The sequence below is a fragment of the Haliotis asinina genome, chromosome 16 (genome assembly GCF_037392515.1).
Source record: "Haliotis asinina isolate JCU_RB_2024 chromosome 16, JCU_Hal_asi_v2, whole genome shotgun sequence".
Taxonomy (NCBI): Eukaryota; Metazoa; Mollusca; class Gastropoda; order Lepetellida; family Haliotidae; genus Haliotis; species Haliotis asinina.
Window position 1 is genome coordinate 5130756 of NC_090295.1, and position 25395 is coordinate 5156150.

The 25395-nt window shown below is 38.6% G+C and overlaps 2 protein-coding genes across 7 annotated transcripts in view; one reads left to right on the top strand and one right to left on the bottom strand.

Moving 5' to 3' along the window:
* The window catches only part of LOC137268885 (cellular tumor antigen p53-like), a 54773-nt gene that overhangs the window by 21480 nt on the left and 7898 nt on the right, over positions 1-25395 (bottom strand). For 2 of the 6 annotated variants that reach the window (XM_067803474.1, XM_067803473.1), the window contains exons 2-4: positions 22549-22735; positions 4321-4443; positions 2810-2948 (exon numbers count right to left, since the gene is read on the bottom strand). In XM_067803474.1, the coding sequence (XP_067659575.1) occupies positions 2810-2948; positions 4321-4443; positions 22549-22589 (303 nt within the window). In that variant the 5' untranslated portion in view covers positions 22590-22735. Of the gene's footprint in view, positions 1-2809; positions 2961-4320; positions 4444-8283; positions 8443-22548; positions 22736-25395 lie in introns of those variants that run through there. The other 4 variants (XM_067803475.1, XM_067803478.1, XM_067803477.1 and 1 more) reach the window with 4 other exon arrangements.
* The window catches only part of LOC137268887 (WD repeat-containing protein WRAP73-like), a 51110-nt gene continuing 34353 nt past the window's right edge, over positions 8639-25395 (top strand). Inside the window, exons 1-7 of the mRNA XM_067803480.1 lie at positions 8639-9006; positions 9588-9683; positions 9824-9880; positions 10722-10838; positions 13470-13542; positions 13929-14032; positions 15082-15168. Of these exons, the coding sequence (XP_067659581.1) occupies positions 8938-9006; positions 9588-9683; positions 9824-9880; positions 10722-10838; positions 13470-13542; positions 13929-14032; positions 15082-15168 (603 nt within the window). The 5' untranslated portion in view covers positions 8639-8937. The remainder of the gene's footprint in view (positions 9007-9587; positions 9684-9823; positions 9881-10721; positions 10839-13469; positions 13543-13928; positions 14033-15081; positions 15169-25395) is intronic.

Consider the following 25395-nt stretch of genomic DNA (forward strand, 5'->3'; position numbering starts at 1 on the left):
ATGCTTGTTTTATTTACCACATTCTTTAACATAATTATCTGGAAAATGTCCTAGAAGAGGAACAGATTTCAAACACTATGTGGAAATGGTTTATCCCCATTTCATCAATGACACTTACTCAAAATCAAAGAATAGCAAACTCACTGTCCCAGAAATTCTTAAAATTTGTTCAGATTTCTTTTGACATGATGGCAAATAAGAAGGCAGAAAATTCCAATTAAAAAAATTCAAAGCATCTGTCCAGGTAAAGATACAGCATCAAAGATAACGAAATGCAGTTATTGTCTAGTGATAGATACAGACTTTGGGTGTGTTCACATGGAGAATACTCAATTTGGTTACTGACATATTTTGTCAGTCTGGTTACTGACATATTTTGTCAGTCAAGACAGAGATACTAAACTTTCCAATCAATGACAGCTCTGAATATTGTTTTCTTAGCAATATACAGATGGACTACTGACATATTCTTGTCAGGGTCCACAATGGAGGGTGTATTATCTGTTCAATAGAACCGTGAATACATGCTTCATGAACAACCTTTCATTAATATGTCACAGCCCGACAAGTTCAGCATGACCTACTTGTTAACTCAACTTCTAATAAAATAGCGAACTTAATGGCGAAATGGAGCTAAGTCAGGCTAATGGTTTATTTGCACATTGATAAGCCAAGGTAGATATTTCAAACTACTGTGGAGGTCAGCATTACTCACAAAGCTGCTGATGACCTGTCAGGGGTGTAAGTAGGTCAACAGGTGTGTTGTAATACGGAATGTGTCAGTTACGTACAGGTGCTTGTCTAGGTTGTAACTACCACTGATCTACATAACAACACACCTGTGTACATACATCAAGTTTATTACAGCCAAGATCATGTTGATGATGTTGCTCTTCTACAAGCATCTTTTCACCTGAACTAGTTTTGTTCTGGACTGACTATCTGTAACTGAGGTTACTGGATAGAATAAAATCATACATGGCTTCAGAGTCATTCTACACACTATCAAATGGAAATCCTCAAAATTTAACAACTGATGAGAATGTGTCAGGCTTATTCTGAATGTGAGCAGTGATCCACTACATCGTTCATGGCTGATAATATGTTGGTGTTTAAAGTTTTGCAAGATTTGGAATTAGTATTACTTCAACAGCTAATTTCACAAATGCCTTATACTGTATAATGCTGTTTCTTAACTATGAAGAGATTCATGTCCATTAGACAACTACATTAATTTGATTAATGTACTGACGGTGATAAATAACATTTCAATACTTTCTGAAGCAGGCCACCCACTGCAGGCATGGATATAAGGGAACAATGTCACGACACCATCATTGATTATATCATCTTAGTTCAACAGGCTGATCTTCAGTGAAATGATTATTAATTGGAAATAGATACATTAAAAATATGGACAGATAAGGCACTAAAATATAAACAGTTAGTGAGTATGGTTTTACGCTTTTTGTAGCAATATTACACCTGTATCACCCGTAATGGGCTTCACACATTGTCCCCATGTGGGGAAACAGACACAGGCCTTTATGAGTAAACGCTTTAACCACAAGGCTACCCCACTGCCTCAAAATATGAACAGATATATCATAAAAATTAAGAAAATATACATCCTCAAAATATGACTATGAAGATACAGCGATAACATATGAATAGACAAAGAATTAATTTATGAATCAGGTATGTGTGCTCTCCATATTGTATTGCATATTTGCTTGTGGTGTCACTCCGTACACAGCAGTTTTCAGTTTTATGATTGCTGTCTGTAAATAATCAAGTCTGGACCAAACAATCCACTGTTTGGCATTTTGAACTTTGATCGACTCAAATGAGATATGATGACGCGTGTCAGCCAAGTCAGTGAGTCTCGTTAGTGGCCTCAAAGTACAAATTTGGCTTGCTGAAATCCAATACTAACTCTATCTCTATGGGCTTTATTGTCTGAGAATATTGACACACCAGTATATCCTGAGATATCACTATTTGACACCATACAGCAGCTCAAGTCATGGCCATCAAACTAGGTCATATCAACCACCAGCAACAACATTTAGGTCAAGTCAACCCCCGACTACTAACCATGGTCAGTCCAACCCAAAACGACTCATCTAAATCATGACAACCCCTTCCCCACCCCCACCCTGATTACTGACCAATGTCATGACAATCCCCAGATTACTGAATTATGTCATGACAACCCCCCCTGATTACTGACCAATGTCATGACAATCCCCAGATTACTGAATTATGTCATGACAACCCCCCCCCTGATTACTGACCAATGTCATGACAACCCACGATTACTGACATGTGACATGACAACCCCCCCGATTACTGACCAATGTCATGACAATCCCCAGATTACTGACATGTGACATGACAACCCATGACTACTGACCTATGTCATGTCAATCCATGATTACTGACCTATGTCATGTCAATTCATGACTACTGACATATGTCATGACAACCAATGAATACTGACCTAGATCATGACAACCCATGATTACTAACGTTTGTCATGACAACCCATGATTACTAACGTTTGTCATGACAACCCATGATTATCAACCAAGGTAACAAAGATTCAAAGGAGAAAACACTGTTAACTTGATTACAAACTGTCAACTCAAATTTACATTACTGTTTTTCATTTGTAAGCCAACTTGGAAAGAAAGATTCAAAAGTTGCTGCTGATTGTTCCAAGATGGGCTGCAGCCCTGTCTGTGTTGGTATGGGTGCCGAGAGAGAGAGAGAGAGTGAGAGAAAGAGAGATGAAAATGGCACCTACTTTACTGACCAGTTCATTGATGGAAGCGTCTGCTGCATGGTTTTGTATCTGGAAGCGCTCGACTTGGAATGTGGCGGTTTCATCTTCATTGTCATGATATTGATAGTCGAGATCTTTTGATGAAATGTGTGTGTACTCCCTGGAAAAAATGCTGACAAATAAATACATTATAGCAAGTGTTTGATCTAACATATCCCTGCAAATAAATATCAAGTTGGAATTACATCTGTGCTAGAGCTATTCTCTGATCATATGGACAATCAGACTATCTTCTGGGGGCGACAAGCAAACACTGGAACAGGTCAAAAGCATAACACCACTTTTGTGCAAGTTCCAATAGGGGGAATGGGGGATTATCTGATATGAATGAACTTTTATATACAGGCAGCTGAGACATGGATGAGGAACATGACTTTCAAAATGTCCTATTTGACTTTTGGCAATGTTCAGGATGGGTAGTGATCAGCAACTGAGTCTGAAGACTTCAATATACCTGAGAGATGTCTGGTCGCAAGACTACAACTTTCCTATATATTCACAAATCTGCACTGCAAGGAACTTGGCCTCAGCTCATCCAAGATCTTTCAGAGGTTTTACATTAAAGTTAAGTGTGCACAAAGGAAATGGACATTAGGAACCTTCAAAAGAGACTATCTGGTTGATCGGCATTTTAGAAGTTGATGGATAATAACAAGGGTATGATACCTTATTATATAACAACTTAATTATATAATGATGAGATGTTTCTGAATAGATTCTTATACTGATGTGAAGCAACACTTGCTCGACTACAGTATTAGAAATGTTGCATCATAATATAATAATGAATCTGTTATGCAAAAAGTGAGATACCTTTCTTAGTTCACAAGTGAGGTCAGGTCACACTTACATTTCTCAAGTCATGGAAAATTTGACTTTGGTTTTGTAAGTCTTTCAAATTTTTATAAAAATATTTCAAAAGAATCTATGAAATATTTTTTTTTACTTTTGAAAATGAAACTTCAAAGTAATGAGGGGGACTTTACTGATGTAATTTCTAAAGGTAATCCCTCAAGTAAGATCTCATATTAATTCATTTACTGCAAATCTAGATAAGAAATAAATGAGCCCAAGTACTAAATTTTGTTTATCCCAAAAAAAATTGAATGAAGGCAACCTAACACTGAGGCTGTTCAAGTGACATTTCGGTTTTGTTGCGCACGCACCAGCAACCAAAATATTATGTCTGACCACCAGACATTAAACCAGCCCATACAATCTTCACAGTCTACTGGATGCCAATCCTAACATGGAATACCGGGGAAACTGTCACAGTATAGATGATTGCCCTTTGGTTCATATTTCCCTTTTCCAACAAACACAAGTAATCACATCTCACAATCTTTGCATATACTTCCACCGCGGATCTGGACAGATAATGTTGATTGGTTCCAAATATAGGTCTGCAGACCTCACTGAATGCTTTACTTGTCAGTCCAACACAAAGAGATCGCTTCCCTTGATGTACTCACCCATTTTCTGTACATTCTCCTAATGTGTTCCATAAGTAATCAAATGTATCTTGTGACATGGGCGGATTTGGCGGAGTACTTGTTGCCGAGAGCTGCGACATGGGTACGACTATTTTACCATATCTGAAAATAAAATCAGTTAAAACTTGTGGTCTGGTAATAAAATTGATAAAATCACTCAAAATCATGCTACAAAGTCAATATTCATGAATATGATTAGGGTGCTTATCTAGAAAAGTATTTGGGGTGTACAGGGTTTTGAATGAATGCATACAGTGTCCTGGCAAATATAAGGGAAGTAACTCAATGGTACCTTAAACAACAGGGCACAGTGTGAACTACTGGCATTCACACTGGAGCACACAACAAGTTATGAGTGAGTGAGTGAGTGAGTTTAGTTTCATGCTGCTTTTAGCACTATTCCATCAATATCTTGGCCAGGGACACCAGAAATTGGCTTCACACAATAGTACCTTTGTTAACCACTTGTAAAAGTAGGCATGGCACAAACACTGCAATAAATGACTGAGTACAAGGTGATGGATTTGAATTCCTCAAATTTCCTTACTCAGTTATTCTGTCCTGTCGATGTTTATTAAAAATGTGAAATTTAGTGTCTGAATGTCAGTTACTTCCTGACACGAGAAGTGAAAATGAAACAAGCAGTTTCTATGTAAAGAAAACAACAGATATGAGCTCAATCCTGATGTCTGGGACAGTTTCCTTTATGCTTAAATTTATACTAACTGATGGGAGAGCATCCTGTGTTCGGTACATGCTTGCATGTAGGTATGTGTGCTCTATAATATGTCAAAATCTGTCATACAGGATCACTTTTCAGACAACTACATTTTCTGAAAACTTCAGTTCAAAGCAGTCTACAGTGGTGCTTGCTTTTATCAAAACAACATAACCATACCTCAACATGGTCACTTGTCAGAAAATAAAATCATGAAAATTCAATTCATATCCATCCTATTGATCTAATGACAGAATCTTTCACCTCTGCGGACACCTGTGAATGGTTTAATTAGAGCAAGCCTTCACCACTTATTTGGAATACTACCCTGTGAACAGTTCAATACCTTCATGTACAGATACAGCGACAAAACACACAGACAATGCGTTATCATATGCAATATAAATGAGCAATGATTAACGTCCAACGCTTCACTGCTCCCAAATCATATCACAATCTTAACTGTTGGGTCGCAGGAAGATGAAGAGTATTAATCATTACAGAACACCTCACATCTTCATAGATTTATCAGCATCTATTTATGAGTCAAGAGGATCTTTAGAAATAAAATTCTGAGGATGACTTTCATCATAGTTACCTTTATTTCCAACAAATTTATGAATCTTCTGTCATGAGTAGAAGAGAAGAAAATCAAGCAGTGAAATACTGAACAATATCTGTATTCTTAGCCGGTTTGAAACATGAATGGAATAGTTAAATAATCTCAATGATTTAGACAGAAACACATTTCTGAATGCAAACAATCTGCATCAATTCTTATTTTGTAAAATAAACATGTGTAATATACAATGCAAAGGTGATGAACATTTTGTCTGTTTTGGCAAAAAATCTGAACTTGATCAGTTGTGTGACTATTCCATACAATGATTCAGATTTCTGCTGCTATGCTCTAACATCAACGTTCATTATTATATATATTATTATATATGCAGTAATTTAAAATAACAAGTTGACCACATCGTGTGCCTATCATTACAGGTTTCTGTATATATAGAACAGTGCATTAATACATACAGGCCAACATACAACTAAGGCCAGCTACAAATGATACAAAGTGCTTCATTTAGTGGCTTTGTCTGGCTTAACTTTCCCAAGTTCAACGTATGAATTCAAGCACGACAAACAAGTTTCTCTCTATTTCTTGCTCAAGAAACAGCTTTAGTTTTACATATCACTTAATAAGGATCAGTTGTCATTGTGCACAGCTGTCACAGAGGCCAAGATTTCAAAGGTCACAAGTTATACTTGGCCTTCCCCATAAGACAAAAACACTTGCCCAACTAACTTCAAACAAAATGAAGAAAGCTATATGGACGTCGCACATTTTATGGTTTGAACTGGGCATTTTTTTGCAACATCCTTATTCATCACACTGTTTGGTGTTCACAATATTTGAGGCTGACTTGTGATATTATTTGCTAAACAAGTAGCAAAAAATACATTATTGAAAATGGTAGAGATGACTTTCCAGACAGGTTTTCAATTATGTAAGCACAAGTGAGAAGGATGAAACGCCTCAGTCAGAATTGTAACCTTCTGACTAAGGTATAAAGATTAAAATATGTCAAAGATATTTCACTTGTTCACAGTGGATTATAACCAGTTGTAATTTTGTATTCAGAATCAAGAATAATATTATCTAGTTTAAGGAGTCAAATTCATTAATATTGAGTTGTTATGACACATTAAACCAACATTTGATGTGTTTTGCATCATAATCATATTAATTGCATATTAATTGTGTTGAATAGCAACTACCTGTGTACACATTACACCAGAACTACCATTAGGCATAATCTCAGTATTATGCAACCATTTGGAATCTATAAATGTTTCAAACAATCATATCAATTTAGCGGAGAAACAGGTTTTCGCGGCTGTGAAATACACCCTACTGCTCTATGCAGTTATGTTGGGATACGCAAAATCCTGTAAAGACATATGCACAAAACTTTGAAGGACCTTGAAACCATTCACACCTTGTACACCTTCCAAAGCTCACACTGTTCAGGAAGAAGGCAAAGCCTGCACATACACACAGGAATGTAGGTCACCACTTATGCTTCATTCATGATCAGTAGTATACCTGGAAAGGGGTGGGTGTATCTAAAAATGCAGAGTTTGCTAACAGTCAGATCTGAGCTGCTCGTGGTGGTTTCAAAGGTTGGACTATTTATTGTGTGAATCAGAAATTCATCATATTAAAATAAATAGATGCAATGGATTGCTAAGTGGCATTTTTTGTAATAGTTTGCAGGTGTATTACCTATGTACAGCAAACAGTGGGACCAGTATTGCAGAAGAAAAGTAATAGTATGAAAATAATAGGAATACTAACTGGTCAGCAGTGACAAAAAGCCCATGAAAAAATCTTATAATCTTGAAAGAACACAATTAACAGCAGATCTGTGGAGAATTTTGAGACTTGGAAAATGAAAATGTAACTTGTAAGTTCTTTTTATATTAATGAATAAATATTGATCAATCCTTGATTATCACCTGATAATATTAATAAAAACAATTGATATAATAACTATATGGATTTAGTCACTAATCATGAGTTCTGTAAATATCCTGTTAATCTGTCTATGTTGCATAAACATTCAACTACTCTATTTTGTTAGAAAATGCAAAATCTTCCAAATTCAACAACGACAACAACATAAACCCCTCATTGATATCTTCTACATGCAACCAAAGTCATGTTAGGAATTCCTACACTCGTCAAAATGAGAATTGTCAGATATGAGTCCCCCACCTCAGAGTATTTTTCAGCATTGATAACTTGCACCATTATGTAAGTATTAAAGATTTAGAGATTAAATTAATTACTCAAAATCTACACAATAAATCATGAGTAAGTCTGGAGACAGGCCGGTATGCACATCTACTTCGTTTGAAAAATATGAAATACCTCATGCAGAGTGCATGTTTTGTAAACATTGTATGCACGTGCTAACGTCAAAGCATTACACTGGTACACCGGAGGATGAACCTTCATGTAATTATGTCACCTTAGAGCGGCTAACAGTTGATCGTGCACACTTGAAACCAGATGTTCGAAGTGACAACAAATTGTATGGAAATCACAAACATGACATCGTACAACACTCGGAGAAAATGGACGCCATGTTTAGTAAAAATCTTTGAGGGTTTCCATCAAATAAATCGATGAAACGTGAACGATAAGTAAGAATACTTACGAAGATGTAGATTTGGTTGTGCAAGCTGTTTGTAAAAGTGCAATCACATCACACACAGTAAATGCCAATAGATCTCCAAATAATCGGTCAACAAGTTGTTCCTGAATTTACCGCTAGTCATAACCCACGTGCTGATCGAGAAATGCTTTCAATGCTAATAGTCTCAACAAATATTACTACGCCAATGTTTCCGTATTGGCTGACGTAGAATAAAGCGTTTCAGCACATCACTTTGCTTTTGTAAGCATCCTGAACGTATTGTTGTCTTACATTTTGATGTAATAACTTTTTGTACAACAATAGATATTCTAATTAACGAAACAATGGACTATTTTCATTACTCGCGGAGAAACAGGTGCGCGCCGTTAATGGGTCTTTTAGACTGTGCACGCTTTGGTCTTTTGTTTGAAGAGACGATATGTTTACAACAAACTTAACTAATCCGTTAATCTCTTATCACATTTTAATTATGTTGTTTTAATAAAGTGACATTAATTTGCACTAACACGATAATCACCTTGTGATTCAGATTACGGCGAGAGGTGTTTGGCGCCCTTTTCAAAATGGCGGCTCCCACATGTTGTCACTTGCAAGACTTCGTTCGATTGCATTGAAGAATATACGGCGATTTCTGGTCACTTGAGGACGCTAGACATGAACTTTTCCGAGCTGTTTAGACAATCACATCATCTGTGCAAATTTTCGCCGGATGGCAAATTCTTGGTAAGAAGAATACGCTATATATTTTTAGTAAACTCTCGGCTCTCAAGTCATGTTCTTGTAAGTTCGTGATATCAACAAACATTTGTACGGCCGTTTTTTCATTTGTAGTCTAAGACAAACCTGTAAGTATATAAGAAGAACATGATCGGGTAACATATTTTCACGTTTTAAAGGAAACTGGAGATCAGTATAATCGGTAATGAAGGTTCAGTCACAGGGACTCGATCCATCAACACTTATTTTTTTCTTTTTGGATGAAAACAAGAGAACAAACACCGCAACATTACTTTGCACAGTGTGATGTTAAAAGTTGATTTGATGTCATCAAATAAATCAAATTAATGAAAACCTGCAGAATATAGATCATACTCAAGCTTGAAACTCCAAACAAATTATTCATGATAATGTTTGTTATCATTATGAGTGAAGTGGGTCAGCATCTGTTTAATATCATGAATATCCTGTGCTTTTATCACTTTCTACACATGTTTGTTATATAAGAGAATTTTACTGAATGAACTCTTGATTCATGAGGAATGGCCTGGGAGCTTTAAAGGGCAATAACTCTTGTTTCATTACAGGCATCAGCAACAGATTACAGGCTTGTGGTTCGAGATGTTGAGACATTACAAATACAACATCTCTATTCCTGTCTTGACAGCATCCAGTGCATCGAGGTAGAACAATGATAATTGATAATTAAAACAATGATAGTTTGTCATTATGCGAATGTTTTTATTTTTGTGTGTGTAATTTTGTTATAAACCATTCTTCTGAAGGTATTTACTAATACATCCATTTGCTTTTCTTTTATCAGTGGTCTACCGATTCAGATTTCATTCTCTGTGGAATGTTTAAAAGAGGCATTGTGCAGGTGAGCATGAGATTACTTCATATATTATTTATATTTCCTATGAGTACTACACAAGACATACATATATGTTTATGAACAACTGATGTTTATATATACGACCACTGATCAAATACTATGTAGAAATGTTTGGAATAGAAATTGTGACAAATGTTCCTCAATTTCTTTTTCCTCCATACACAATCATATGTAAACACCCTATAGTCTCTTTCTGTGAATTTGATGGAAAATGTATGTAATAATAATCGTTAATTATAGTAAATTTATTATCAATAGTTGATGGATTATTATAAAATGTTTGTTGTGAAAGATCAATGAAACATGTTCTTGTATAGTTCTTAATTGGACCTCAGAAGGTCCTGGGGTAGAATAGGCCTTCACCAACCCATGCATGCCATAAAAGTCGACTATGCTTGTCGTAAGAGGCGACTAAGGGGATCGGGTGGTCAGGCTCTCTGACTTGGTTGACACATGTCATTGGTTCAAAATTTCGCAGGTCAGTGCTCCTGCTGTCGATCACTGGATTGTCTGGTCTAGACTCGATTATATACAGACCACCGCCATATAGCTGGAATACTTCTTAGTGGGGGATGAAACTTAACACACTCACTCACTCTTTACTCTCCTCCCAGACTTTCATGCCTGTCAGCATTGTGTCAGCAGGTGCTATGTTTTGTACCCTAATATTTTCTGAACCAGCAAAAAATGGAATGGTAATTTTGGAGTCTGTGTCCAGTGGCTGATCGGGTTATCCATGGTAAACTGCACATCACAACCCACAGAAAAACAAACATGCATGCTTGTTCCATTGTGCTATAATCTTAAACATCATGTAATGTTTCAGGTATGGTCTATGGAACAGCCAGAATGGAACTGCAAGATTGATGAGGGTTCTGCAGGGCTGAGTGTCGTACGATGGAGCCCTGATGGTCGACATATACTCACAACAGCAGATTTTAACGTGAGTAATTAATAGACCACATGCTAGATTACACTTTAGATTGACCATGGAAAACAAGGCCATTGAAAAGGCTTCCATATATAATCATTGGCCATGGAAAGTACTTCTAGATAAATGCTCTTTGGCATTTTAGAAGATGCTATTTGATGAACATATAGATTTTGTTCTTGAGTACTTCAGAATGCAAAGGAAGATGTAAACCAGAAACATCTCTGTTCATTCTTCCAGATAATTACTGGTCACTGGAGATATGTTCATAGAATCGTTGGCCATGGGAAGTACTTCTATGTAATCATTGGCCATGGAAAGTACTTCTATATAATCATTGGCCATGGGAAGTACTTCTATATAATCATTGGCCATGGAAAGTGCTTCTATATAATCATTGGCCATGGAAAGTACTTCTATGTAATCATTGGCCATGGAAAGTACTTCTAAATAATCATTGGCCATGGAAAGTGCTTCTGTATAATCATTGGCCATGGGAAGTACTTCTATATAATCATTGGCCATGGAAAGTACTTCTATATAATCATTGGCCATGGAAAGTACTTCTATGTAATCATTGGCCGTGGAAAGTGCTTCTATATAATCATTGGCCATGGAAAGTACTTCTATATAATCATTGGCCATGGAAAGTACTTCTATATAATCATTGGCCATGGAAAGTACTTCTGTATAATCATTGGCCATGGAAAGTACTTCTGTATAATCATTGGCCATGGGAAGTACTTCTATATAATCATTGGCCATGGAAAGTGCTTCTATATAATCATTGGCCATGGAAAGTACTTCTATGTAATCATTGGCCATGGAAAGTGCTTCTGTATAATCATTGGCCATGGGAAGTACTTCTATATAATCATTGGCCATGGAAAGTGCTTCTATATAATCATTGGCCATGGAAAGTACTTCTATGTAATCATTGGCCATGGAAAGTACTTCTAAATAATCATTGGCCATGGAAAGTGCTTCTGTATAATCATTGGCCATGGAAAGTACTTCTAAATAATCACTGGCCATGGAAAGTACTTCTATATAATCACTGGCCATGGAAAGTACTTCTATATAATCATTGGCCATGGAAATCAGAATGATCATTTTTAATGATATACAATCATTAAGTTACTTCCGTTTTTCTGCTACCCCAACTTTAACTTCAGGTGTCAATAGCTTTGGAAGGGAATTGTTGCAGTCAAGCATGAGTGTGTTTCTATTTCCTTATGATAGGTGTTATTACCATAAATCTTCCAGTAAAACTGTACATGTGTTAAAAATAATATTATATTCCTGAGGTAGGTCTATCCCCAGATACTTATTGTTACCCTGCCTGATGTTTTGCATGTGTGGGATGGAACAAGGACTGGTCAGCTCGGTGTGACATAAGCACTTTGGTGTTTGAATTACAACAGATTTATTGTTCTAAAGCTGCAGCTCATTGTTATACTTTCAAGTCAAATATCAGTGCTGTTTCAAATTAACATAGTCTCCTACTCTGAAAGTAGTGAAGTAATGAAGGGCTGATGATATTTCTATGAGGTGTTCTACCTTTTTGCTTGGCAGATTAAAACCTTTTTCCTGATCAATTTTCCAGGAAAGTGAAAATGAAAACAGAAAAACCTTTCAAAAGACGACTTATTCCAAAGGGATCTCATTTTAGTGTCTGTATGGTAACAAATGATGACTTGGATGCCATTTGTCCAATGACATGTGACATGAAGATCGCCATGTATTACAATAGTGCCCCTCCCCATGACGAGGACCATGTTTTACAACTGTGCCCCTCCCCCTTCCTTGAAAATCAGTCCCTTTCCAGGGAATGCTATATGACTAACTGACATGGAGTGCGATGTGACACGTGCGTGACATGACATGGCTACCCCAACACATTGTGGCATGAATTGCCATACTAGTCATATTGATATGATTTATAGAGCTGTTTGAAGGAGATGCATTGTATAATTTTTCCTTAGTTGAGATTTTATAAAAAATACTAAATCTTTTGATAGATTAGTGTCAGTTGAATTTTTTATCATAGTCAATATCTATGCTTGTACCAGATTGTTTAGTTGCTATTTGTGCATATATTCCAACCAGTGTAAGTCAGTTTAGTAGCAGGGTTTCCATTTAATAAATGATTTATACACATGGTAGATTTTCTGTTTTATAATGAAAAATTTCAGAAGAGATTGTGGGTTTGAATGCCAGATGAGTCTCAACTCAATGAGAAAGTGTAGTCCCAAATATGCATATAATGTTCAGAAGGAACACAATGTCGTGACATATGCAAGAGTTGTTTTCAGATGATATAGAAGTTATTCATGGTATTAATATATTTCTGTTTAATTAAATCAGCTGAAATAATCTGCTAGAGAGTTACTGTATACCCAATGGTGACAGTCCACAAGAAAATATCACTAGTACTGTATGAGTTTCAGTAATGACAGACTAGCATGCTTACATTAACTGTTTATGTTAGCTTGTCATAATCCTAACTATACACACTTGGGGTTCATGTCTGTCAGACATGAGTTTGTGTTGATTAAGTGCCTTTTAGAATGTTATAAATTATTTTCTTTCAAAGCTGCAAGTCAAGTGAATGAATGTAGAAAAGTTGTGTTTGTTTTGTAGCTTCGGATCACTGTGTGGTCTCTTGTTACCAAGTCCGTGTCATACATCCGATACCCCAAACAGTGTGAAAAAGGTAGGCTTGTTCAGATTTTCATTGTAGAGAAGTCGGTAATAGCTATTCAATATCCTTATGTTATATTTCATCTGCATCTGTGTTCCACGGCTGCTTTGACAGAAAGGTAGTGTTTGTGCACTGTATGATTTACCCATGAAGGTCTGGGTAAGAATATTGGCCCTCAGCGACCCATGCTTGTCATAAGAGGCGATGGGATGGGGTGGTCAGACTTGCTGACTTGGCTGACACGTCATTGGTTCCCAGTTGTGTAGATCATTGCTCATGCTGTTGATCACTGGTTTGTCTGGTCCAGTCTCAATTATTTACAGACGGCCGCCATATAGCTGGAATATTGCTGTGAGCAATATAAAACTAAACTCACTCTCTGCTCCTGTATGATTCAGGTGTGGACTTCAGTTATGGCGGGAAATATATGGCACTGGCCGAGAGACGGGACTGCAAGGACTACATCAGTATCTTTGCCTGCAGCACATGGGAGTTGGTCAAGGTGAGCTGGACACCACATGTATATGGAAGATCTATTATGCATATAAATGGAGGAAATATCTTCAGTGTCTCGTCCGTCCGTCCGTCCATTTGTCTGTAATGATTTTTATTCCAGAGCATAACTCAATAACCGTTCAATATTTTTCAACAAAAATTGGTACATATATTAAACAGAACCTGAAGTGGTACCTTTTGCTATTTCAGATTTTTGTCATTTATTTTTTTTAGATTTCCAAGCATACATTTTAGGCTTAACTTCAAAAAGGAAGTGTGGGATTTGTTTCTGGAGCACAACTTGAAACCATTCAATATATTTCAGCAGTACTTGGTAGATATATCAATGCCTTTTGTTATTGGCAGATTTTTGGTCATTTTATTTTTCTTGGTTTCCATGGAAATTATTTTGACTTTGTCCAAACAAATTATGTTGGATTTTATGTAGCTGTCAGATGATTTGTTAATTCAAATTTGTAGGGGCTGGAGGGATTTGTCATTTTGACACTTGCTTTTTAACTTGTTTTCCCTGAAATGTTTTTATCACTTGTTCTAAGGATGTAGAATTTCACAAATGAGGAATGATGTTAAACATTCTTCCTCGGGTGCCTGCAAAAGATTTTTAGTGATGAAAATACTGAACTGTTCTGAACTGTACTGAAATATGCCAACAAAGGAAGGGAAAGAACACCTTGACTGTTTATGTCTCCAAGGGCTTGAAGAGGTCTAAGGTCAATATTTGTCATGAAAATGTCATGAATTACACCCAAACCAAACAAATAATATTATTGTTTGTGTTCAGAAGAACAGAAAGGGACATTGTTGTCTGTTAAAATGCACAAGTTCCATATATTTTTCTTCAGGTGCCTTACATCAAATTATCACAGTTCTTAACCAATCTTACAACCTTTTATAAACACAACATATCTACAAAATAAGATTAGATCTGTAGTGAGTGATTACAAATATGGTCAGAGTAAAATATTTCTCTTTGTGTAGTGTAGAATATTTTGAAATATTTTGTCATTAATCAGTGAATCATGTTGTACATTGCAGCATTTTGATACGGACACAGAAGATCTGGCGGGGTTGAAGTGGTCACCAGATGGCCGTGTGCTGGGGGTGTGGGAGTCTCCTGTCAGCGTAAGTTATAGTTCTGTCTCAGATTTATGGTATGAGATGAAAAATTATGTATGGCTGCAACGATTTGGTTGATTCATCGCAAATTCAATCTGATGTCTTGGTTAAATTTTTTATGATCATCATTGTTAATTTGAATACCTATTTAGGTCATTTCCACAATGTGAGAACGCAATTTTGACTCCCAGCTCAAGCAGTTTCACGTGCTGAAATTTGTCAAAACTTAATCAGTTGACACTGGACCAATTGTCCATTATGAATTGTTGTTAGTAGACATCGCCAAGTTGATGGATTTCATGCTTATAAAAATAACCAAGAGATAAATGAAATCTGAGTTTTTTATATGTATTGATAAAGTGAATTGAAAATGATTGAATCAAGGGTCCAATATCAAAAATCGAATCAAAGTTTGGGTGAATCGGTGCAGCCCTAATATTGTTGATGTCAACTTCTTCTTTATTGTATTCACAATGTTTCTTGACTTCTCCTTTGCCCTTTTGTCAGGTGAATTCCCCTAATACACCCTTATTTATCTCAGAGTCATAGTGTTTTACTTGAAGATATAGCCCTCTGTATAGATCTGACCATCACTTTACTGCACCGAGTTGCGGGTACAGCAGCATGCAGTTAACTTTGACAAAGTACTGTAACTATGTACCCCAGTCCACCCAGCTGTGAAAGGGGTACCTCGTAAGGAGTGTCCCAGTCCATCCAGCTGTGAAAGGGTACCTCGTAAGGATGGAAAAGGCATGTTAACTTGATGCCCCTAATGGTTTCTACAGCTGTATGCTCTCCAGGGAGTATAGATTGATAACACAATGTGCCGTTGAGATTGACATTCAGTGATAAAGGGAAACAAGAAGTGTGAATAGTCTAGCTGAAACATGGTTATATATAAATAGATTATAAGAAGTGTGTATCAAGGGAATTTCCTTATCATGGACATAATCACCCTGTCCTTGACATAAACATGGACATAATCACCCTGTCCTTGACATAAACATGGACATAATCACCCTATCCTTGACATAAACATGGACATAATCACCCTGTCCTTGACATAAACATGGACATAATCACCCTGTCCTTGACATAAACATGGACATAATCACCCTGTCCTTGACATAAACATGGACATAATCACCCTGTCCTTGACATAAACATGGACATAATCACCCTATCCTTGACATAAACATGGACATAATCACCCTGTCCTTGACATAAACATGGACAAAATCCCTCTTACTCATTTACAGTGCACTTTTATGGGGTGGGGAGAATGGATGGGCGGTTTCGTCTGGTTATCAGGGATGAGATTTTTAGAGAAGTTTATCTGATGTCAGAGGGTGTAAAACATGGACCGTCAATAGTCTAGAATGGGACATAATGCGGGGTATGAAACTCCCAAACATTTAAACCAGACCACAGGGCCGGTTAGATGTAAACCTTGTCAGCCCTGATTAAAACTTATCTGCCAACAAAAACTATTAATGCATGTATACCCGTCAAATTTTTAACATGACTGTCAGGCAGGTGAATTTGAGAATCTGTCAGACTGCTTTGAAAATAAACTGTCCTGGGCAGTCAGGCATGCTGGTATGTTAAATGCTGCAATATGTTTTTGTGAAAATTTATAATTTCTGATATACATGCAGTTTGAAGTACTGCCATTATCTGTGTGGGCATTCTTTGGCTGATATGAACATACTCAAACTCTGGTGGTAATGATATGAAGTTGAATCATATGTGGAAAGCTGACTGTTAACATCCTTCACATTCTTCATGGTTTAGACAAAGCTGTGATTATTCATGGGGTATACGGAAAACAACTCTCTATGGAGGGATGTCACATCTCATTTGAATATTAACATTTCAGAATGTACCTGTTTCAGTTAATTACAATTTTTGTTTCACTGTACTACCACAACATAAATTATGTAGTCCTAAGGGTGATGTGTTAGCCTGCCACCAACTGCAGGTCAGTGTTTAAGTCTGTTTAACGCTTTTTAGTAAAAACCCCTTGAATAGTGTGTTTGGTCCAAGTCCCCACATGTACAACATGTTCACAGTCTAAGTAAACTTAGCTCCACTGTTATTTGTTACGCTCCTACGGTGGGTCTAACAAAACCTAGGAGGAGGTCGCATCAGGTGACCTTTGACATTGACCAATCAGAGCACAGCTTACCGAATCGCGACATTTGCACATACCTGTGGAACTTTAACCCACATAAATGTTTGTACCCGAACGATTCTGACTGCTATTTTACCCAATGAACGCTTCCGGATGATGCACATGGAGCTCGCTGCAGGGCAAATATCAGTGTTATATGCAGATTTTCATTTGTTGAGACATCATTGTCAATGAACAGGGTATTTTGTAAGTCCCACCAAACCCTAAACAGCATCCGTTGTGTGACTGGCTAATTTCATTTAGCTGTCTCGCATTTGATTGGACAGTCATGGGTCGCTCTAAGGTTACCTGATGCAACCTACTTGATTTTGGTAGACCCAGTGTAGGAGTGTAACGAAAATTAGACAGAGCATGTTCAATGCAAGCAAGCTTTTTGTCTTAAGACTTAGTGTTGTGACTGTGCCAATCTTCAAAAGAGATTTTGAGAATGTTCTCAAAGTGAGACAAGACCATTTGTTTTCAGCTAAATCCATTTCGGTTATATTGGACAAATAAAAGCTGTTAATGTCATCAAAGTTCAGAAATTATGAAAAGAGTTACTTAATAGTTGCTCAAACACTAGGTTTGGTATTACATAAAAGTGCTTTGTTTCACGCTGCTAATTGACTGTAGAAAGGTATGCTGTATAACTGGTCATTACAGCAGGTGACTGTGTAACTAAAGACACAGTGTTTAGGGGTGTTAATTGTCCCTGGTGAGTGCGAGTTGCTCTACATCTAGACTCTGACCTAGTTGAGGTAACATATTGGGAGATGTATCAGGTTATGCTTGCAATGTACAGACATGAAGTGATTACATTGTGTGGCCCCAGGGGTGGGAGATAGGGGTGGTGTGTTGGATGGGGGGATGAGGATGGGAGATAGGGGGTGGTTTATTTTGGTTGTGGAGGGAAACAGGGATGGGGGGTGGGGTGGTGTATGGGGGTTAGGATGAGACATGGAAGTTGTGTAATGGGGGTAGGGTGGGAGATGGGCGTTATTTCCTGTAGGTAACAAGGGGGAAGTATCACATTATCTTGGCAATGTATAGACATGAAATGCCTGCCTCATGTCAAATGCCCCTTGGGGTAGCGGTAGGGGTTGTGACACCTAATCACAGCCCCAGTGGGAAGGCTGAGTACTTGCCAAGTACTCCAGAGTCACTATCACAAAGCTGTTCAGCTTGAATATGTATTGATGCTTCAGGGAAACACCCTGACCATGTTCTAGCAAATTGTCAAGAAGCACCTCTTTGTGTTACAGCACCAAGTTATCCTGTGGTTTGAACATTTGTTAATTTTTGCATTGACAATTTAGAAATTATTGCCATTTAAATGATTTTATGTCTTGGCCTTAGTTAATATATTTGGTTCCAAGTAGAAACAGACAACTGAACTTTTTACACACTTCTCATTATCATTATATTAAAAATTTTCAAATATATTGAAGAACCTTGAAAACGCAAAAAAGGATGTTTTAGGATATTAATTTAAAAAATATTCCAACTGAAAATGAGGTATCCAACCCTGTAGAAAGACGAGTTTTTGACTCCATGTTAATGGAAACAGGCTGAGTCACTAAAACACTTTTACTCGTTACGTTGAAAATGTAGTGTGATTGTGGAAAAAGAAATGCATGTGCATTGCATGAGGTATCTTGCTTTTAATGCAAGGCAGTCAGTCGAGAGCAGTAATATGAGACAATGCAACGGCTGAAATTACAAGAACGAGAACGTGCTCTGGACTGCTCGAGCAGGGACTGCTGTTGCCAGGTTTCTCCATGTCAACCAGTCAACCATCAGCTGCCTTGTGAGCAGACATCAGCAAACACGAAATCTTGCAGACCGGCCTAGACCAGGTCAACTTCCAGCTGACATAGGAGATGCATCCACCCCATTACAGTCTGACGACGTCTGGGACGAGCTGGGTTACGGTCCCGATGCCCTTACCACCCTGACACCGCCAAGTCCGCGGCCAGTTAGCACTCTTGGTATGGTCAACCACAGGTTTTCTTCTGTGGAATTATGTTATCCGATGAATCAAGGTACTGTGTGTCCTTTGTTGATGGAAGAGAACGGATTTATCAGCGACGTGGTGAACGTTGTGTGCAAATGCAAATGTGTCAGACAGCAAGATCGATTTGATGGTTGCATTGTAATGGTTTAGGGAGCAATAAATGCAGGTTTCAGGTGTGACCTTCATGGCAATCTCACAGCACAGCACTATGTGGATGAAATTCTACGGGCCAAAGTTGTTCCTTTTCTGCGCCGTCATCAGCAATGTTGACGTCAGTTGATTTTCCAGCATGACAATGCATGTCCCCATGATGCAAGAGTGACACAAGCCTTCCTTCAGCAAGCAGTCCATCAATGTGATGGACCTCCCCACATATTCACCAGACGTAAACCTCATTGAGCACATCAGGGATGAACTGGGAAACCGAGTGTACAACTGTCCAATACCGCCAGCCACCGTTGCAGATTTGACTTTGGCCTGGCAAGAAGAATGGAGGAAAATTCCTATGGCATTTGTCTCTGTGACGATATTCCTCAGCGTATCCATGCTTGTGCCAGGGCTGATGGAGGCCACACAAGATACTGACTGTTGATATGTGGGCACCTTAGTTTGAATGATGCTGTGTGTGTCCAGTTGACACCATTGCATTTCTTCTTCAGTGTACTGAATGTTGTTTTCTATGGGTTTTTAACAAAATCGTAACAATTGATTTCATCTCATGTCTTGTTTTGTTCTTATTCGTTTCAAACTCGGCTATGTGTTTTCACAGTTTTTTAGTATATATTGTTATGTAGATTTCAAGGGTAAAGTGCTGGCACATGCTGTCTCAATAGTTATTTATGTTTGTGGAGTGATCTGCAATGACAACACCAGTTGGATGTGGATGATCTATCTCAGCTTGACAGCTTTGGTTGCCTGAGCAGACATGAACCACATACATAGAGCATGCTTCCCCGAGAGTATAACATCAAAGACGAGTGCTCTGTTTTCAGGTTGTAAATGTTCTATGATATTTCCACCGTGGCAGTCTCAGTCGGGGTATTTCACGTGGCACCTATTGTACGCTTGGTGACCTTTGCCTTTAACACTTAGTGTATTGCTGTATGCATTTGACTTTGATGAACCAAGATTGTCAACTGCAGATTTTTTGCTCCTGACATTGTAACTGATATGCATGTTCTTTGAGAGTGTTTGGACCTGTAATAGGTTGTGTCATCATTAAAGTGTGCATGAAGAAACTAAAAGTGATATTTGGATCACTGTGATACTTAATTTTTAGTGTTAAATCCTCTGTTTTGAACTCTACAAAGCCGTTATTTTGTATGTTTATGTGAGCTGTGAAAGTTTATTACCAGTTGTTGGTCCCTGAATAGGTAGAGGTCACATGAGGTTATATATGCCTGACAACTAGCTAACTAATCCTGATCATGTAATGAACTGTTGAACTAATTAATGCCTTAGTTAACTAGACAGTGTCAAGCTGTCAGTCACAGATTTGTTAATTATGTTGTCTGTGTAGGTATGACTGATGGGTTGTGATTGGATTAGGTTTCAACCATTTGTGTCACAACATCCAGCACAGATGTGTTGATTACTGTACTATGCCGTTAACGATGACTTTGTTAACTGCTTTTAAGGGGTATTAGATAGTATCAGAGAATCGTTCACAAATTTGTGAAAGATTTAATTACATGCACCACACAAGCACCAGATTGAGCAGTATTACACTTGTTGACCCAGCTAAACAAGGTCATCACCAAATTAGGATGTCATTTTTCTGAGATGGGACAGGTTCTTTGTTGCTGTGTCTGAAGGGGTAGTCCCATTCGGGATTAGAACCCACACTGACATTCAGGCTCCAACATACTATCTTACCCGAATGACATGCCCCAGTAATGCTGCCTTTATCTCTCGCATGACACTCTGAACAATGCTACCTCCACCTCTGATGTGACATCCCAAATAATGAAACCTCCATCCCACCCATGATACACCCCAATAATGCTACCTCCAACCCACCCATGACATACCCCAATAATGCTACCTCCACCCCACCCATGACATACCCCAATAATGCTACCTCCACCCCACCCATAACATACCCCAATAATGCTACCTCCACCCCACCCATGACATACCCCAATAATGCTTCCTCCACCCCACCCATGACATACCCGAATAATGCTACCTCCACCGCACCCTCATGATGCATCCCAGTAATGGTACTTCCATTCCACATGACACCCCGATTAGTGCTACTGCCACCACACCCACATAACACTGAAATAATGCTACCTCTACTCCTGACATGACACCCCGCCACACCGCCACCACACCGCCCATATGACACCCCGAATAGTGCTACTGCCACCACACCCACATAACACCGAAATAATGCTACCTCTACTCCTGACATGACACACCGCCACACCGCCACCACACCGCCCACATGACACCCCGAATAGTGCTACTGCCACCACACCCACATAACACTGAAATAATGCTACCTCTACTCCTGACATGACACACCTCCACACCGCCACCACACCGCCCACATGACACCCCGAATAGTGCTACTGCCACCACACCCACATAACACTGAAATAATGCTACCTCTACTCCTGACATGACACACCGCCTCACCGCCACCACACCGCCCACATGACACCCCGAATAGTGCTACTGCCACCACACCCACATAACACTGAAATAATGCTACCTCTACTCCTGACATGACACACCCCAATAATGCTACCACCACACCGCCCACATGACCCACTCAGATAATGCTACCTCCATTCCACATGACACATCCCAATAATGCTACCACCACACATGACACACCCCACCCACATGACACACCTCTATAACCCACACTCCACCCCATTAAAATGACCCAATAATGCTACCTTGATCCCCACCCTCATGACACACCCCAATAAGACCCTTTGAACCTACCCACATTCACCCCCCCCCCCCCACATCCCATCCCCCCTACACACACCTCTCTTCCCCAACACACACACCACCACCCACCCCCCCCACCCCCCTCAAACCATCCCACGATCACTGTACCACGTAGATATCCCCTCCTAGCATAGCAAACCCCCACCTCCACAGGTGCTCTTACAGTATTACAGGTAGCTGCTCTTCCTGTTGTTGACTTGTGTAAACAAAACCACACACTGCTGAGACTCACCTGCATCCAGGGTTAAACGTATATGTGGCCATCTTGTACATCGGGCAGTGATGATAGAAGGACGGATGGTATAAAGGATAAGTCCAGTGGTTTCAAAACATCAGCTGTCAAACTTTGTGGTTGCTATGGCAACCAGGTGAGATGGACGGAGAAGAAATCCTGCTTTGTGTGTGGATAGGGTCAGCACCTGTAATTAAGGATAAGTGTGTTAGTCACTGGTCAGATGAGCCCCTGCGGTCATCCAGGTCTCTCCCCCAACTTTCAAGGGCTAAGTCGGAGAGTGTTAAAGCTGTAGGTTGTTGTTGTACTGGTGCTGGTTCAGTGAGCTGCACATTGGTTGTGCTTCACTGCTTCTGTAATCTTCTTCAGCGTCAGTTTGGGGGGAAGTTGGTTCCGCTAGCCCTCCAAGATGTCTTGTGTTATAATTCCAACTATTCACATTTGCCTTTGCAAAATAATTCATTCAGCTGTGTGGGGTAATTTTCGGTGAGCAGTGTCTGCTTTAATTGATGAGGAAAAGTTTGTGGCGTGTCTGGGGAGAGGATGGTTATCTGAAAAAAAGATGAAATTAGTGTTTCTGGAAAATCTTTTATGTCAGCCAAGTCATTTGTGTCCTCATCTGGAAAGACGCTGTATGCTGTAACAACATGTTAAAACAGAACCAAGTCAAACTTTTGATATTTTTGAAATTTAGGTTTTCTTAATGGAGGTATGTGATTGAAAAACTATTTATTACAGATTTTGTGAATTTTTGAAATACGCCCATCAATTCATTGCTTTTTGATCATAGATGTTTCAAGATGTCTACAGTGAGCCGATACAGTAGAAGTAAATTAACAGACACAATGTGGTCCCTGCACTGACTAAATAAGAAATATACTTGCTGATGACGATCCAAGAGAAACTGAGATGAAGTTAGTAGTTGGATATTGTGGATCACTGGATTGTGTGATCCACACTGATTAGAGACATTGTGCAGTAAAACATTTAGAAAGTTGTGTTAAGCAACAAACAAATATACCAAATATCATACTTGTTTGGACTACCCAAACATTGCAGCTCAGAATAAATGAGAGACAGGATATCACTGGTTCAACTGTGTAGAAAAATAAAGTAGGTGCTCTGTGTGGTGAATGATTGGCACCAGTGTCAGTAATACTTTTGTGGTGTTTTTTGCTTCAGACCGTACCAATTTTATTTGTTTTTTTTACGGATTTATATCCTCAGGGAATTTAATTGCAGTAGGAAAAATAAAACTTAAGAAACTCGCAGTCAAAGTAATGTAATTTTTTGCTATTCTCGAAAAATGATGGCCAGAGGATCTACGTTCTAGAATGAAAAGGCAGATTCCTCTATTACACTCCTTTGATCTCAGCAGCCTGATGTCAGCAAGTGACTCAAGAAAGTAGCGTTCAAGGCTACATGCACTGATTCACTCATCACTATAAGAGAAATACTTTCAAAACCAGTTGTCATTGTTTGCCATCAGTAGTCATTGTTTATAGTTGTTTGAATATAATTATGCTTGTCAATAATTTTGATGTGACTTTTCTCTATTATGGCAACCAGTGAACACTGCTATTAGTGAATGCTTGTATTTGGTGAGTTGTACTGAGATATCAAGTAGAAGTTAATTGAAAAATATAATTGCAAAGCAGTTCATGAATAGTAAGTATTGTCATATTGCACTGGTGACTGTTGAACAGATTTTGAAAACTGTATCGCGAGATGAACTTGCATCAGTGATTTTTGTAGTAGCATAATTAGACGTTGGTATCACATATGTCGGGATATTAGGAATGGTTCATACTTCCATAAAAGTTGTTGACAGACACTGATTACTGTGTTTTCTGTTTCTGTTGGCTGATCATGGAGAAAATGTATTCATTAAGCATATTGCTATTTGTTCAGTTTAGGTCCATTTATCTGGTGTTTTCAGTTACCTTTGACAATTTTCTCAGACATTTGAGAGCATCAGTGAGAGTGTAGATCTAATAATGAACTAATGCTGTGTTGTACTTAATCATTTCAAATTGATATTCCCAAGAACTGGTATCCGATGTGTGCAAAGTATTTCTTATAAGAATGTTGTCTGATATGACATAGTGATATAAGCATTTACATCCCTACATCATGGAAGCTGTGGAGACCAAACCATGGCAACAGTTGGTAGGAGGTACCCTGTCTGGCATTATCTCATGTGTCACATCTCTAAAGTATTTCTCCCTATCAAACTTTAGAGAGAAATGTTTTTTTCCAAGTTTGCCTTGTCCTCTCAGTGGAGTGGTTGAGAATTTTAAGTTTCTGATAAAGGAAGATCTCAGAACATGACTATCAACTATAGAATCGGGTAGATATAGATAGGGTCAGAGGTCATGTGAAATCTGCCTGTATTGTTCTGTAGATATACCAGGGTACATTTAATCTGATCCCCGGGCAGAAGTGTTATCTCGTGTCAGAGACACAAGGGAGGAGGTCATTACAGATTCTATAGGAACATCAATATATGGATAGTGTAGTAGTTGAAGGGATAGTGTGATAGTTGGCAAGATAGTGTGGTGGTCGGGGGGGGGATAGTGTGGTGGTCGGGGGATAGTGTGGTAGTGGAGGGATTAGTGTGGAAGTCAGGGATACTGTGGTATTCGGGGTATAGTGGGGTTAGTGTGGTATTTGTGGGGCATAGTGTGGTAGTATGGACTTAGTGTGGTAGTGTTGGGATAGTGTGGAAGTCGGGGATATTGTGGTATTCGGGGTATAGTGGGGATAGTGTGGTATTTTCAGGGCATAGTGTGGTAGTGTGGGGATAGTGTGGTAATATGGACATGGTGTGGTAGTGTGGGGATCGTA